This window comes from Chamaea fasciata, unplaced genomic scaffold, assembly GCF_029207755.1.
Source record: "Chamaea fasciata isolate MVZ Bird 193981 ecotype frontalis unplaced genomic scaffold, bChaFas1.0.hap1 SCAF_4, whole genome shotgun sequence".
Classification (NCBI taxonomy): Eukaryota; Metazoa; Chordata; class Aves; order Passeriformes; family Sylviidae; genus Chamaea; species Chamaea fasciata.
The window spans coordinates 19,245,166-19,259,498 of NW_027094089.1; the positions used below are offsets into that span (position 1 = coordinate 19,245,166).

Consider the following 14,333-nt stretch of genomic DNA (forward strand, 5'->3'; position numbering starts at 1 on the left):
TAGGGAATATGGAAGCAGAATATTAGCTGAACTACCTCGCCATTATTGTCCCTGCTTTAGCCAGGCAACTCTACAGTAGTTCTGGTGTCTTCTCATAACAGAAATATCACATGTGGGAACTAGTGTGTTTTGCATGATCCTGTGTACATTAAGTTGTCCTAGGGGAAATAGTGCTGGTATTCCAATACTGCTGTTCTCTAGTTTGCTCTTTTTCTTTCTGGAGTTGGAAGAGGATTTTGAGCAGAGTAGTTTTTTCCCCCAGGGGAAGGATGCTTTTACTGTCTGTGCTGTGTTTACCTTTTTCATGAGGCATAGTAGAAGAACAGACCACAAACAAAAAAATGCTTCCTGTCTGTGTTTGTTTGCTTTGCTGCCAAGCTCCTTGTGAGGCATAACACTGCAGAATTTGGGGCTCTGAGGTTGTTTGAGATTTGGCTATTTACCAGACCAGTGAAGCACTTCAATGTATTCCTTGGGGACATCTTCAAATTTTGAAGGAGCTTTAAAAGAACTGTGTGTTTGATGCCTATTTGCAGGAAACACCTCGAGTGAAAGTGCCCACTGATGTTTAGAATACAGTAATTAATTGGTGCTGTGAGAAATGCCTTTGTTTAAATCCTCTCTGTGCGTGTGGAAAGGGAGGGACACCATAATTCAGTCTCAGCTCTTTTGTTCTTAGAAGCTGTTCTGCATCTAACCAGAAGGTGGAGAAAGAGACACAAAGGCAATCAAAGCCACTGTACAGAAATTCTTTCTATTTTTTATTCTTACCTGATGACCTGTCCTTTGGAGATCTTTAGAGGAGCTCATTGGGTGTATCATTACCAGTGTCCTCGTCTCACAGTGTATGTTGAAGCAAAGTATGTGGTTATACATTGTGACTGAAAACAAGAGTATTTTTTCCTTTCCTTTCTGGCCTCACACTCTTCCATCCAGCAGTCAGCCAGTCATCATAAGCCTGCAATCAGACGAATATCAAGCAGGCTGAAGGTAGAGCAGTGCTGGTACAGCTGCTGGCCATACTGAGTAACCCTATCAGAGCGGAGGATGCTGGAGACTCGATTACAGGATGCTAGCAGTAAACTCATAGAAGGCTTTGTAGTCGCTTGATTTTGAACTGTTGCAGGCTGAGCCACTCAAGTACTGTATGCTCCTAACCTCAATTCTTGTGTCTCAAACAAGAATGGAAGCACTTTGATTTAATACAGACATTTATATACTTTACTGTAACTGTAGGGTTTGTCTTGAACCTTGTAGATAAGATGTTCTCTTTTAGTTGCAAGAAGGAGGCAAAGTTCAAGTGTATGCTTGGATTTGCAGCAATTCTTTCTTATTTTGGCCACAAAGGCAGTTTATAGAAATAAGACAGTAACATGCTTTTAAATTTCCTTGATAGCTGTAACATGGATATATTTGGGCAGAGGGCAGCGGCACTGACTGTCCAAGACACCTACTTTTGGGGATTAACAAGCGCAATAAAGGGAAGCCCTGAGCTCAAAAAATTACGGGTTATAGCTTTTCTTCAGGATAAGTGTGAGACAGCTGTGATATCAACGGACAGCTCAGGATTCTTCCCTACTTCACTGTTTTTTACCAGTGTCTGCTGTGTAGTGTTAGGCTGCTCTGAAGTAGGCATGTAAATAGGCATAGTTATAAACCAGCATGCAGTGAGGCATAAATGCTGTAAAACATTGAGAAGAAGCAAATTTGAGATGTGTTCTTTTGTTAATGAGAGGAAAGATGTTTGTGAAAACCTTCAGATCAGTATTTCCAAGAACCTGTCACTCAATGGCCCTGTGAAACTAGCTGGTGCTGGAGCAGAAGTGGTGCCACACAGCCATGAGCAATATGTAGTGCTACTGATGCAGCTATGCTGGATTTGGGACTGTTGACTCCTACTTCTGGCTAGGAGTAGCTCCACTCACAGGTAAGTATCGGCATGTTTGCACCTGCCAGAGTACACTTGTGTTGCTGTGCTGCCAAGGGTGACACTCAGTTTGTTAGAAATGGGGTGCCTGATGACAAAGAGCAGCTCATCTCTAGGTTTTGGTCCAAGGTACACTTCCTCCTCCTGTGTACATAGCTGCAGAGATGAGTTCCCTACTGGCAGTTCTTGCATGACATAGTTCAGGGTTTTAGTTTGCACTCTTTGTGTAATTAGTATTAAACTGTGAGTTACTAGAAACTGGTGTTCCCCGAGAGTATGAGCTGCCTCAGCCACACAGTTCCAGGAGCTCTCTGTAGCTTGACACAGCTCTGTGGAAATAGTTCACTGGTATAGTCATGGTGGTAATGCAGAACATGAAAAAAAATTAGATTGTATTCTGCTTTTTTCTCATCTGTGCTGCCTTTACTTTTTTTTGCAGTGAGATCAGTCGGCTGGACCTGGGCCTAATTGTGGAAGTATGGAACAAAGGACTGATTTGGGACACCCTGGTTGGGACCGTGTGGATTGCTCTGAAGGCCATTCACCAATCTGATGAGGTTAAGCTGACAGAGAACCTTTATTTGCTCCAGTGTTGATAATTAATACATTACAGATCTGACCTGGTGCAGCCCAGACTGAGCTCCTAAGCAAAACTTCCACTTGCAAAGTCAGGAAGGCTGAGTGAACAGAGAGCGCTGTCTCATCACATTGATTTTGATTTTGTAGTGAGATCACAGCTGAGGTTACATAGGGCTCTTTGGTCTCATTTCACTTGTGTGGACTGAAGAGCTGGGGCCTAATCTGTTAAGGAACACAGACAAATGTCTGAAGTCTTAAGGATTTACTGCTAAGTCTGATTGTCAAATTCCTATGACTTACTGCTAAAGATCTCTGTCTTGTACAGGTGATAAGGTAGGCCCAGAGCATATCTGCAATATCTTCTTAGGGCTTCTGGTTAGTGTCAGTTGCGTTAGCATGTAGCTTGTGCTAATATATATGGACAAAAGTAGGAAGTTGGATGTGTCAATGTTTGTAACTGCCGTAACTACTGAGTTTGGCAGTTGTTGCATCTAAGCATTTTTAACACAAATTTTAGGGTATTTACTTAGAAGATTTTTGGATTTGGGCAGGGAGAGATAGATTGTATTTTCCATAAAAGGAAAAGAGTGGGGATGCCCTGCAGTGTGGCCATGAGGTCTGGCTGGTGCTCAGTTCCTCTCACTGTCCAAACACTCCTCAGTCCCGCCTTTGAGGGTTTACCTTTGCAATTCCACTGAGAAGGTAGCACTTGTTTTTGCTGCTTGCCCTGGTAGATGCCTCTGAGATTTGGAAGAAATCCAGTTTGGAAGAAAAAGCCAGTGCATGCTAAATGGATGTAATTTAATGTGAAACAGGGTTGATAACGCCCTAAAGCTCTTTTTGGTCTGTTTTAGCAAAAGTGTGATAGTTGGTACATGAAGTTCTTCAGACCTGAATGTTCGTTCACTTAAGGCCTTTGTTTCGCAGGAAGGTCCTGGGGTGTGGTCTACGCTGGAGGCAGAAGTTGTAATGAAACATGATGAAATCTGTGGAACCAAAAACCCAACCCCTCATAAAATTTTGCTGGACACAAGATTTGAATTACCTTTTGGTGAGTGCATTTTCATAACTTACCCAAGGTGCTGACAGTAGAGAGAGAAAGTGGGAACAACTTAGTTTTATAATCAAGTTGTGCTCATTCACAGTTCAGTCAGTGTTGTTCAGTGGAGGTCATGTGGCTGGTATTCATTTTTTGTTTGGCTTCTTTCTAACAAGATCTGAATAATTATGAAATATTTGAAATCCCTGGGTGCTGGCATATTTAGACTGGTAGCATTTTTTTCTTCTAATAGTGTTTCAGAATTGTGTAGTCATGCATTCTTTTCCTGAGCGGGGAGCATTTGCTTCTTTGAATCTAGAGAAATTTGGCTCTAGAAGAGGTCATTAGGTGTTGTTAGAGCTGTTCTGTGGTGAATGCACGTAGCCCTCTGCGATTTGTGCAGTTCAGTTAGTGAAACATTAATGCTTAGTGGTCCAGAACATTATCATTAGCAGAGTATATAAATAACTTAATGTTGTAAGAACTGCCTTTCTGGAAATTACTTGTGGTTAAAAAGTACGGAATATGGAAAAGCAGCTAATTGGATTAAACTGAACTGACATAAAGTTGTAATTTTTAAATTTTATTTTACTTAAGCAAACAAAAACAAACACCAAACCAAATAAACCCCAAAAGTAAGGCCTCAGCCAGAATGCATCCTAGGCCTATGTAACTTCTCTTTCCAGCTCTTGCCTAATGCTTGGTATCAAGAACAGAGGTGATGTTTTTGGGGTTTGTGCTATTTTTTTTCATGCACTGAGCATTGAAGTGTTTCAAAATATTCTGTCGTTGCAAGGCTCATCCCTCCCCCTCTCCCTGTTGCATCCTTTTTGCTACAAAGCCCTAGCCAATGTGAGCAATTTGTATCGTACTCTAAGCAGGGGTAGAGCTTTTGTGCAGGCACTGGTGTTTAGTCACCACCTGTCGGGATTGTCTGTCTGTTGTGGGAAGAAGTTAGGACATCTGTGGGTCTCATACTCTGCTTCCTGCTGCAGGGGAGGATGCAGGCCTTGGCCCTGCATCTGGGCAGTCAATACAAATTGTGTTTTGTGCTGTGGGTGCACTGATGTGAGTGCACAGTGCCCTGAATGGTTGTAGTGGGAGAGCACAGTAGATGTAGATGTGGTGGCAGTTCTGTAGATGCAGTGGCACTGCTCTTTGACTACAGTCCAGTGTGCAAAGGGGAAGAGGTACCTGACACCTCAGCTGTCCTGACAGCTGTCTGATGTTGGTCAAGGGGCCATCCCTATTCCCCATGGAAATATCCTGGTGTTCCACTGCTTCTGTCTGTGGGAAGTTTATTACTGAAGTTACTTTTTATGCAAGAGGAGGAACAAGCCTGTTTCACTTTACCATATGTCTTGGTTTTTGGTACAAGTGTTGAGGCTTCTGGGAAGGGCAGAACAAGCACACAGTGCTGAAGGCAAGGCTTGTAGCCACCTTCTCATCTGAATTCATTATGACACACTTGCTTGTAAACTGTCGCTGCTTTAAAAGAAAATGAAGTTCTGATGTCTCACTTTGTATTGGGAGTGTCCAAAAGAGAATTTACTTTCTTCTGCCATTCATGTTATGGACTGCATTGCATTTTGAAGTATTTTTTTTTAAGTTTAAGAAAACAGACTCCATGTTGATGTGTTAGAACATCTGAATTTTAAAAATCAAAGTATCAGATAATAATGTGTTTTCTTCCTAGTACTATACTCAGAAGAGTTTTTCTTTGTTTCTTTTGGGGTGGTTTATACTATTTTAAATTTTTGCATTTGGAGGAGTAGAATTTCATGCAGAGCAGTAAATAAGTTAAAAAAATTTGTGATTCTTATGTTTTTGACACAACTGATGATTTAAAGCACATCTACTACTTATTTCTTTGCTTACCATGCCAAATACTGAAATAACAGGGATTCCTCATTGTTGTGTTGAATGCTTTTTGTCCTGGGGTGTGGAAAGTTGTCTGCCTGTCCAGGATTTCATAATGTCTAGGAAAAAATGGGTGCGTGAGTTAGCTCTTCAAAGGCTGCTCTTCCCTAGAAGAGTGCTGCAGTTTTTGCTTTCATCTCCATTTCTAGTCTGAGGTGCCATGGCAAGGTCAGAAGCAGGTTGAAAAGCAGGAGGCACTAAGGGTTTGTCATACTCCTCTAGAAAGTGGCATCTACCCATGTCACGCACTCTAGTGGGGCTTCCCCTCACACCGTGACTGTCTTCTGCCATCACCTTTGGGACGGAGAAGGACTCTGCACCATGGATTAGGCTCTGTCTCCTTTCCCAGGTACAGTGGGACTTGGAGGAGTGCATGGAGCTCACAGCACTGCCTCTGCATCTCTCCCAATGGATTTGCCGGTCAGTTTCCCTTTAGCTGGATGGCAGCAATACGGATTCTTAGTGTACTACACATTAAGATTCTTTGTCATATGAGTTGGGAAGTGCTGCTTTATCCCTATGCAGGGAATTAAATGGATCACTGATGTGCTGTGGAAGTTCTTAAGTCAGCAGCTGGGCCGTAGAGGCAAGATTTTAATAACAGCAGGTTTGGAGTGACACTTAGGAACATTGTATATCATGTTTTGTTTCCCAGGTGAAGATCTCCTAGCTATTGTAAATGCATAAGAACCAGAGTGATGTGTGGGCTCATGTACAGCTTGTGCTGCTTTTCAAATTGGGTAAAACACTGCTGCCTGGGATAGCAGCTTTAAAAAACCCTGTGTGTTCTCCACCTTGGCTGTGCTTCTGTGCTTTTTCTATCACTTCTGGCTGCTGTCTCATTTAGATGCACAAAGGTGCAGTACCCAAGGTTATTCAATGTATTGAAAGTATTTAATTGTATTTAGGTGGAGCTTGAGAGGTTTTAAGGGTTTGTAAAAGAGAGTAAATGAGTTTGAAAACCGGAAAAGCTGAAGTCCTTGATGTAAAACACGATTGTGTATGCAAAGAGGTTTAGAAACCGGTTTGTTGTTTGCACTATATTTATCCTGGATTAGTTTGTTGTTTCTGCTTCCTCTTGATACATTCAAGATTCTTCCTTACTGGTATCTCTTCTGCTCGTACTCTGGAGACTGGCAGCTGCCAAAGCTGAAACAAGTGCGAAATGTCCTGATGCTGATAGTGGTAGTATGTGATGAAAGCAACTTAGAGATTTTTTAAAATTTTTTTTTTCATATCATGCTGTTTTCAAGTATTTACCAGGCTTGGATTTGGGAAGCAACTTGGGAAGCAGTCATCTCCTGACAAAGGCTGGTGGGAGTTTAGTCTCTGCTTTCTGGTAATAGAAGAAAAGCTTTTTTGAGGTCATGCAGGAGTTATACTTTGTCAATGGCCAGATTTGTAATGGGACAAAGAACACTGAAGGTGGCCTTCATATGTCCACTGTGTGTCCATTGCATGTTCCAGATGCAGCTGTTGCCTTGTGGTCAGTTTGTGTGACATCAGCACATGCTGTACAGGAGAGGGCATCTCTGTGGGCCTTTCTGTGTTGCATATCTCTACATGATGGACTGCAGTGCTGGGGACCAGGCTGTCATATGATACTCTCTGTCAGCCCCACGTTCTTGAATATTCAGTCTCACAGAAACAGAACAACTGCAAATCCTCTGCTACAAAAATGTAACAAAGAGTGAGGATGGGAAATATGAGGCCTTATATTAACCTGTAGGGTGAGAAGCTTGGTAGTCCATTAAAAATGGCAATAAACTGCCTTCTTCATGGCAGGAAGCGGTTGTTAGCCAAGACAGGCTGGAGCCACTTTCTGCTCTGGTCATATCTCTTTCCTCTTTGGAAATAGAATGAAAGGGAAGGGATACAGCTTTCCTTGGTTGTTTTAGAAAATTTTCTGGTAGGGAGAAGACAATCTTGCTATTACTGTTTTGGTGCAGTGAGTGTGTGTTGGCACAGACTTCTCAGGATGCTGCTTTTCAAGTGTAAAATTGTTCTTCTTAATAGCAGTTCTACTCTGTCCCCCTTTTTTAGAAGTGCAGTGACTGTGCAAATACCTCACAGGATGCAGTACTCAAAAATGCTTTTGGCTCCCAAGCTATAGCAGTTTGGTTCTGTGCCAAGCAGTTTCTAGTTCATAATTGGAGTGAAAATGCTTTTAGTGTTCTCAACACTCCCAGGGTAGGAGCATGCTGATCTGCATCTAACCATGAGATGGGCTAAGTGTGTTTTGTTATTTTAGTGTCTTGGGATCCAAACAGAAAGCTCAGCTCAGCAAAGTCATTTCAGTAAGAACTTACGAAGATTCCCATGCATTGGAAAAGGGAAGGAATTTGGGCAGGGAAGAGGGGAAGCCAGGTGAACACTTGTAGGAAAGTGGAGAGAGAGAGGGTATCACTTTTGCTTTCAGCACTTGCTCCCACTCCTGCCGAGCTGGGTTTTTCCCCAGCCCAGAACTTGCTACCTTGGAAAAACTCAGAAGGAACAAAGTGGTGTGCAAGGTTCAGGGCAAGGCCCAGCAAACCTGAGGAGAAGAAAAACTTTAGGGCTGAAGTGCCTGGTTGTTGCCAAGCTAGAGATGTCTAAGCAGGAATGCTGTCATGTTTCGCTTCCTGAGGGGTTTAACTTGGTGAAGTGTTCTGTTTGCATCCACTAAAATCTCCTTCTGTTTCCTTTCTCACTGACAAGTAACTGTACTGCTGTGTGCCTATTCCAAGTGTTAGGGCACTTACTTGCTCTGAGCACCCTCACCTGGGACCTCCACCCATACCCCTGCTCATGTGCCCAGGAGTCCCACATCAGCTCAACTTGGAGCCTTCAATCCTGAGTGATCATGTGGGAGTTGCTCATCCCCCACCCCAGCCATTGCCGTGTCTGTGCCTGCTTATGGACTCCGCAGATTCAGGCCCACAAAACCAGAAGCTCAGAGAAAATGGGGTTCAGCTTCCAGCTGAGAATGTCAGTAAGAGCAGGGACAGTAAAGTTTGCAGTGTTTCTATGTTGGTTTCAAATTAATAAGCACCAAAAGCTCCTGAATCTACTTGCCCATCTTCTCTCTGTTGTTTATCAGTAATTTAGTTTCACTGACATACGGTCTTGCTCCTTGTGTTCACCAAGCATGATGCCATCCTGAGATGGCATCAGGTGGTCTCTCTCTGGACTAGTTCATTTTTTTTTATCTTTTAAGCAGAAGTTAATGTAGTGGAGTGATTTCCACTGTAGTCAAAAGCTGAGCAGTGGTGCAGGAGCTGGCCAGTGGATGTGGCCTTGCAAGCAGTCTCTGATCTCTGTGCTAGTGATTTCCACTCTCTGCATTCCAGAGAAACAGCTCCAACAGAACTGCTGACTGAGGCAAGACACAACAGAAGCTTCCTCAAAAAATCAAAAATTATATCTCATTGGGATTTGTTTTGAGCAGGTAACTTGACTCACAATCACAGCCCAGTTGCTTCAAATTTAAAGTTTGCTGTACAGTCATTTTACTGGTATTAGTATTGTTGACAAGAGTTTCTCCGAGATCAGAAAGATGTCCTTACAGCTGTTATCTGGACAGTAGCTGATTTTTATCTCTGACTAGCCTAAGAAGCTGTTTCAGTAGAATCAGCAATATTGCAGTAAGAATCTGCCAGCTGTTTATGAAATGGGCATCTGGGCTGTGAGATAGGAGCAGTTAATTCAAGTGCTGCTCCTTGATGCCTGAGCATGCCACTACACCACCATGGTGTATGGGAAAGCATTGAGACCTACCCTGAGACATCCTCTATTTCTGCAGTGCTGATGGTTCACCTGTCCTCAGTTTCTTTAGTCTTGATTTCAGGCTCCAGATTTGAGTTGGACTTTTAGTTCTCATTCATGGGGGTTTTTTCACCTCTTAGAGAATTGTCTTTCCAAGACAATTGGGCTTTACTGTAATTTTTGGATTGTTTCATGCCATTGTTGGAGTTTGTCCTCCTAAACCTCATCAGGTTGTATGCTGATCGCCATTCAGTTCACTGATGCATTCTTTCTAGATCAGTTCTATCTGATCAAATTTGCTTTGAATGCCAGCCCTAATTTGCGCAGAGACTGTCTAATAAATCTGTGCAGCTGTGATCCACAGCCCTGATGATCAAGAACACATATGTGTTTCTACCAGTCTTATAGTTGTGGAAGAGTCTCTCATGTTTTTTCTTACCTTGTTTTCTGAAAGGTTTTAACAATGAAGTAATGTACTGTACATCAGAAAGAGCAGCTGGCTTTGTGTTTTTTGGTTGAAATAAATTACTTTGGTCTCCCTGCAAGCAAGGAGAAAATGGGTTGTCTTTTTTTCTACTCGGTGCAGGTTTTTTGGAGTCAAATACTAAGCTTCCGTAAAACTTTATCAAGTGGGGAGTATTTTAGCACCTTGTGCGGGTGAGGCTAGCTGCATAAAAATTCAGTGGTGTTTCTGTTACAAAGATGTGGACACGAGTTCATAGTCCAAGGAAATATCTACTGCTGAAACTTGAAATTCCACTAAATCTGGCATGTACCTGTTAACAGTGATTTGTGTTCTGTTACCTGCAGTGTTTTGGGCTTGTTGCCTTCATAAAATGATGGTTTGTGTGGCTGAGAGAGGACACATGTAGAGCAGACATTCTCTAAAATGTACGAGAAGACAGCAGTTCTTGGTCCTTTCTGAAAGCATTGTGGGTTCCAATGGAGTGCTCACCTGCCAATAAATCTTGTTCTTTTTCTTTGTGAGGAATGAGAGTGAAAGTAACTTTTAGAATCACCTTTTCATCAGGAGGCCACCATGTCCTGATTTTCCCATTTTTGCCAGTGTGTAACTTCATGGCCACCACTGTGATATGTTGAGTACAGTTCATTGCAGGGAAACAGACTACTTGGCTCCTTTTGAGGCCACCTGAAAGTGTAAAGAATTACAGGGGATGGGAAAAACAGCTGAACTGGAACAGCACAATCTTCCTGTCAGCTTGCAGGGCTGGTGGTGTTTTTAGCTCGAGCACTCCCTCCATTTCCTTCCTCTGTGAGCTTTGAAGTTTCTGCAGTGGTGCAGTTTCAGTCCATAAATAGCCAGATTTCAAAAGTTGCTACATTCAGGGATGCTGAGTGGCCAGGAAAAAACCCAAACAAAACAAATCCAAATCCTTTTTTTTCTTTTTCTGGTGTTTTCACACCACTCCATCCCTAAATAATTTTGTGTTATGCTTTTCACAGCAGGTTATCTGCATCTCTGAGCATGTCCTTTGAAAGGCAAAATTTTGACCAGTGGAAGTCAGTGTTCCATTAGGACAAATGGTTCCATTATTTCAAAGTGTGAAATAGAAAATAGTTACCACAATAAAAGCGATAATGCTTGCTACTTGCTGTCACCTTGGTAGCTCTTCTGGATGATAAAAATGTTGAGATTCATTTCACAATGAAGCTGCAGTGGGGCATAAAAGGGTGAATGTGCTCTCATGTGAATATGGCTGCCTGTAACAGTGTTTATTGCCTCAAAATATTTGGCTTATTGCTGGTGAAGAAATAAGAGACCATTTATTTTTTGGCACCTAATTTGTGTTACACCAGGAGGTGTGGTATTGGTGTGCATAAGGTGTGCTCTTCAAGGGCAGCCTTTGTTCTGCTGGGGTTATAAAAAGCCTCCAGAATGAGGTTCTTGTTATGTATTAAAGTGTATAAGCAAGTGTATTAAAATACTGTTGTGAAATGGCTCTTCATCAAACTAATACTTTAATTAAATGTGAATTAGTCTGTCTTTCTCTTTCCTACCTTTCTGTAAGTGTGCATTTGGTTAATTAGCTTTAAACAAGAAAGCAGTGTAAGCCCTTGAACTGTGCTACTATTTACAATGTTTATTTTCCATCTGAGTGCTAACATAAGACAGGCCTATTTCTTCAAAATCATATGTGGGGTTTTTGTGTATAGTCTTTAATACTAATGGTAATGAATGCAAAGTTACTTGGTTAATAAGGTAGTGTGATTTACTCTTTTGACTTAGATATTCCTGAAGAAGAGGCCAGATACTGGACAAGAAAATTAGAACAAATAAATTCTCTGGGAGATGATGAGGTAAGTATTTACATTGAAAGAATAATGTAGTCCTGAATGTCTTATAACTAGTTTTTATTCTTTGTAATAGATCCCTATGATTAGGGTAACTGCTAAATGTTGATCATTTAGAAGTCTTCCATGAACTGCCTACAGAACTCTTTTTTTAAGTGTACTGTTTAGTGTTAAGGAGAGGAATATTTTTCTGCGTGCTGGAAGTACTTGAATAATGTTTTGTTGGTGTGAATATGTTCAAAGGAAAGGCAACACTGCGCTTTACCTGAGCAGAGTGAAACCATTTTTGACAGGCTGTGGTAGGTTCTTTCTGTGAAATCAAGTAAAAAAGGACTTTTTTTTGCAGTTGACTGTTTCTTTGAAGAAGACAGTGCAAGATACTGAATCTTTATTTGAATTGAGGACTGTTGAAGGTGTTGGCTTTTGTCCTTGTGCAGTTGTTAATGGCTCAATTTATATGAATCTTATATTAGAATATGTGGTAGCTATGGCTTTGGTTTCCTGGCTGTAGTGTGTGCTTAGCTAAGCAGCTATAAAATAGAGGTTACTTTTTTATTTCTAAGAGAGACTATTGCATGACTAAAATTTTGTTTACAGTTCATACTGTTTGCAGAATAAGATTTAACATGTTAATGCCTGTACCAGAAATGAAGTATTTAGAAAACCCCAATACTCATGTGTTGATGTGAACATCGAGTAAGAACATAGTGCAGGTGAAACCTCTTTGACACTTCTCTTTCCATAGCAAGAGTTTCCATAGCTAGATAACTTGCAAAATACTCTGCCAATGCAATTACTTCAGGAAATTTTTGTTCTTGGATCCTTCATCTATCCCTTTGCTGTTCCTTATATGAATGATTTGGTTTACTGTGCAGGTGAAGGAAAATAAGGTGCATTTTATTTTTGACTGAGGAAAGAGCAATACTCAGGTGGATAAAAACTTAAAGAATTTAGGGCAGCCTCTCCAGCCTTCCTAGAAGTTTGAGAGCCTCTAAGAACTGATGGAAAGCTCAGTCTGTGACTTGTCCTGTCAGTGATGCTGCTGTGGTGCCTCCCCGCTCCCGTGGGCTGGAGCAGCAGTTCAGGTACTTCAGCGAAGCACAGGTGCCCTCTAGTGCTTCACTGAACTGGTACTTGCTGAAAGAAATCCTGAGCTTTCTGAGTCTCCCCCTTCCCTGCAGTGCCGTGCACATGCTTGCTAACTGCAGGCTCTTATCAAATACCACTAACAAAGTACTGTCTCCATATTTGTTACCTAATGATCTCAGACTTATGGATGTTACCTGTGACCAGGAAGAAAAAAAACAAACCTGTGCAGGGGCTGGCCTGAGGTGGTTCTCCTGAAGTTCTCTACATTTGCCAGCCACCCAGAATGAGAATGAGATCTTCGTTGCACATTCCCCTAATTGGCAGGGACTTGTAGCTCAGGAACTTCCAGAGTCAGAGGCAGTATCCTTGTGTTGAACAGCACTCAATGGATTTCTCTTTTGTGGATGCCAGTTGCCCTTTAAATGCACCCAGGTCAGTTACGTTTTTGCAAAGGAATTCAGCACCTTAACTGTGCATTGAAGGAAGAAATTTCTTAATTGCTCTGAGCAAACAAACACAGTGTTTGAGAAACCAGCTGGAGGCAGGTTTGTTTGACGAAATTAAATGGCTAATCCTCATGCATCCAGTCCCTGCCGCTCAGCTTTACAGACCTCAGCTTTTGGGCTGCAGAATCCTGGTCTGCGCAGTGTTTTTTAGCACAAGACAACTTTGTACCTTTGTTTTAAGTTCAGCTATCTCGGTTTGAGATGATGAATGAACAGACTAAAGCTGCACAGGAGTATTGAAGAAGCAGGTTCATTTGGAGTTCATATGGTGTCATAGAAATGCTTTCCAGCTTCTCTTCCTACAAAAACTTAATATTCCATTTTCATTTTGGGTCTCCTGATAGCTGTAGGGCTGATGCCTTAAAAAGAACAAACTGCTGACACTCTGGGATCTCTGAGGATAATAATTCAGAACCCACTGCTGTCCTGTGTTGCTGAGATTGCTCATCAGCAGACTTCCTTTCACCACTTTGTCAACCAGTCAGTGCTGTGAGATCTGGCAGTTCTTGTTTTCACAGTCCTGATTAACTCAGTGGGTTGGCAGTTTGCTGATGATAAGACTAACCACCTTTCAGGATCCCTTGTGCATTTTAAGTAGCACAGATCAGAAGATAACTGCAGCGGAAGTCTGCGGTTTGTCGCCTTCCATGCACAGAACTGGTCATTAATCCCTACCAAATCCAAGGAGAAACTGTCTGGTGGCTGTGTTTTGCATAGGCTGCAGCACCAGCTTGCTAAGTTTGCCACTTCCTTTGTTGTCAGGTCTTTTTTCCTAGCAAAGACTGTTCTCATTATTTCGGTCAATTGTCCTAATTTTCTCATATCTCTGTGTAATACAAGATAGAAGAGAATAACAAAATAAAACCATTGGCATTCCCCTAGGGAACACTTTGATGCTGTAACAAACAGCTTTGTAAAACGTCAAAGATGGCTAATTAAAATACCTCAATGTTCTCTAATGTAGTATTAAATTAGATGAAAAATTCTTCGCTTTGGATGTAAAGTGGATCACAGCAGAGTTTGCAAGTGTTGGCTGGGCAAATACTGTGTTCTTGCCTTGCCAGGCACTTGAATTACCTTACTGTTGCCATCTCCTACTCCAGAGTTGCTGTGAGCCCACAGGAGTTTTGAACTGTTGAAGCTGTACTGGAGTGTCTAAATGTAAACAGGCTCGTTCCCTGTTTGGAGTTCCCTGTCAGACTGACATTGTGGTGTG

General features: G+C 41.9%; 1 protein-coding gene across 2 annotated transcripts in view; it reads left to right on the plus strand.

Annotated features, from left to right (window-relative positions):
* The window catches only part of UNC13B (unc-13 homolog B), a 215,302-nt gene that overhangs the window by 31,169 nt on the left and 169,800 nt on the right, over positions 1–14,333 (plus strand). For both annotated transcript variants that reach the window (XM_066180967.1, XM_066180969.1), the window contains exons 4-6: positions 2,367–2,484; positions 3,434–3,557; positions 11,458–11,528. In XM_066180967.1, the coding sequence (XP_066037064.1) occupies positions 2,367–2,484; positions 3,434–3,557; positions 11,458–11,528 (313 nt within the window). The remainder of the gene's footprint in view (positions 1–2,366; positions 2,485–3,433; positions 3,558–11,457; positions 11,529–14,333) is intronic.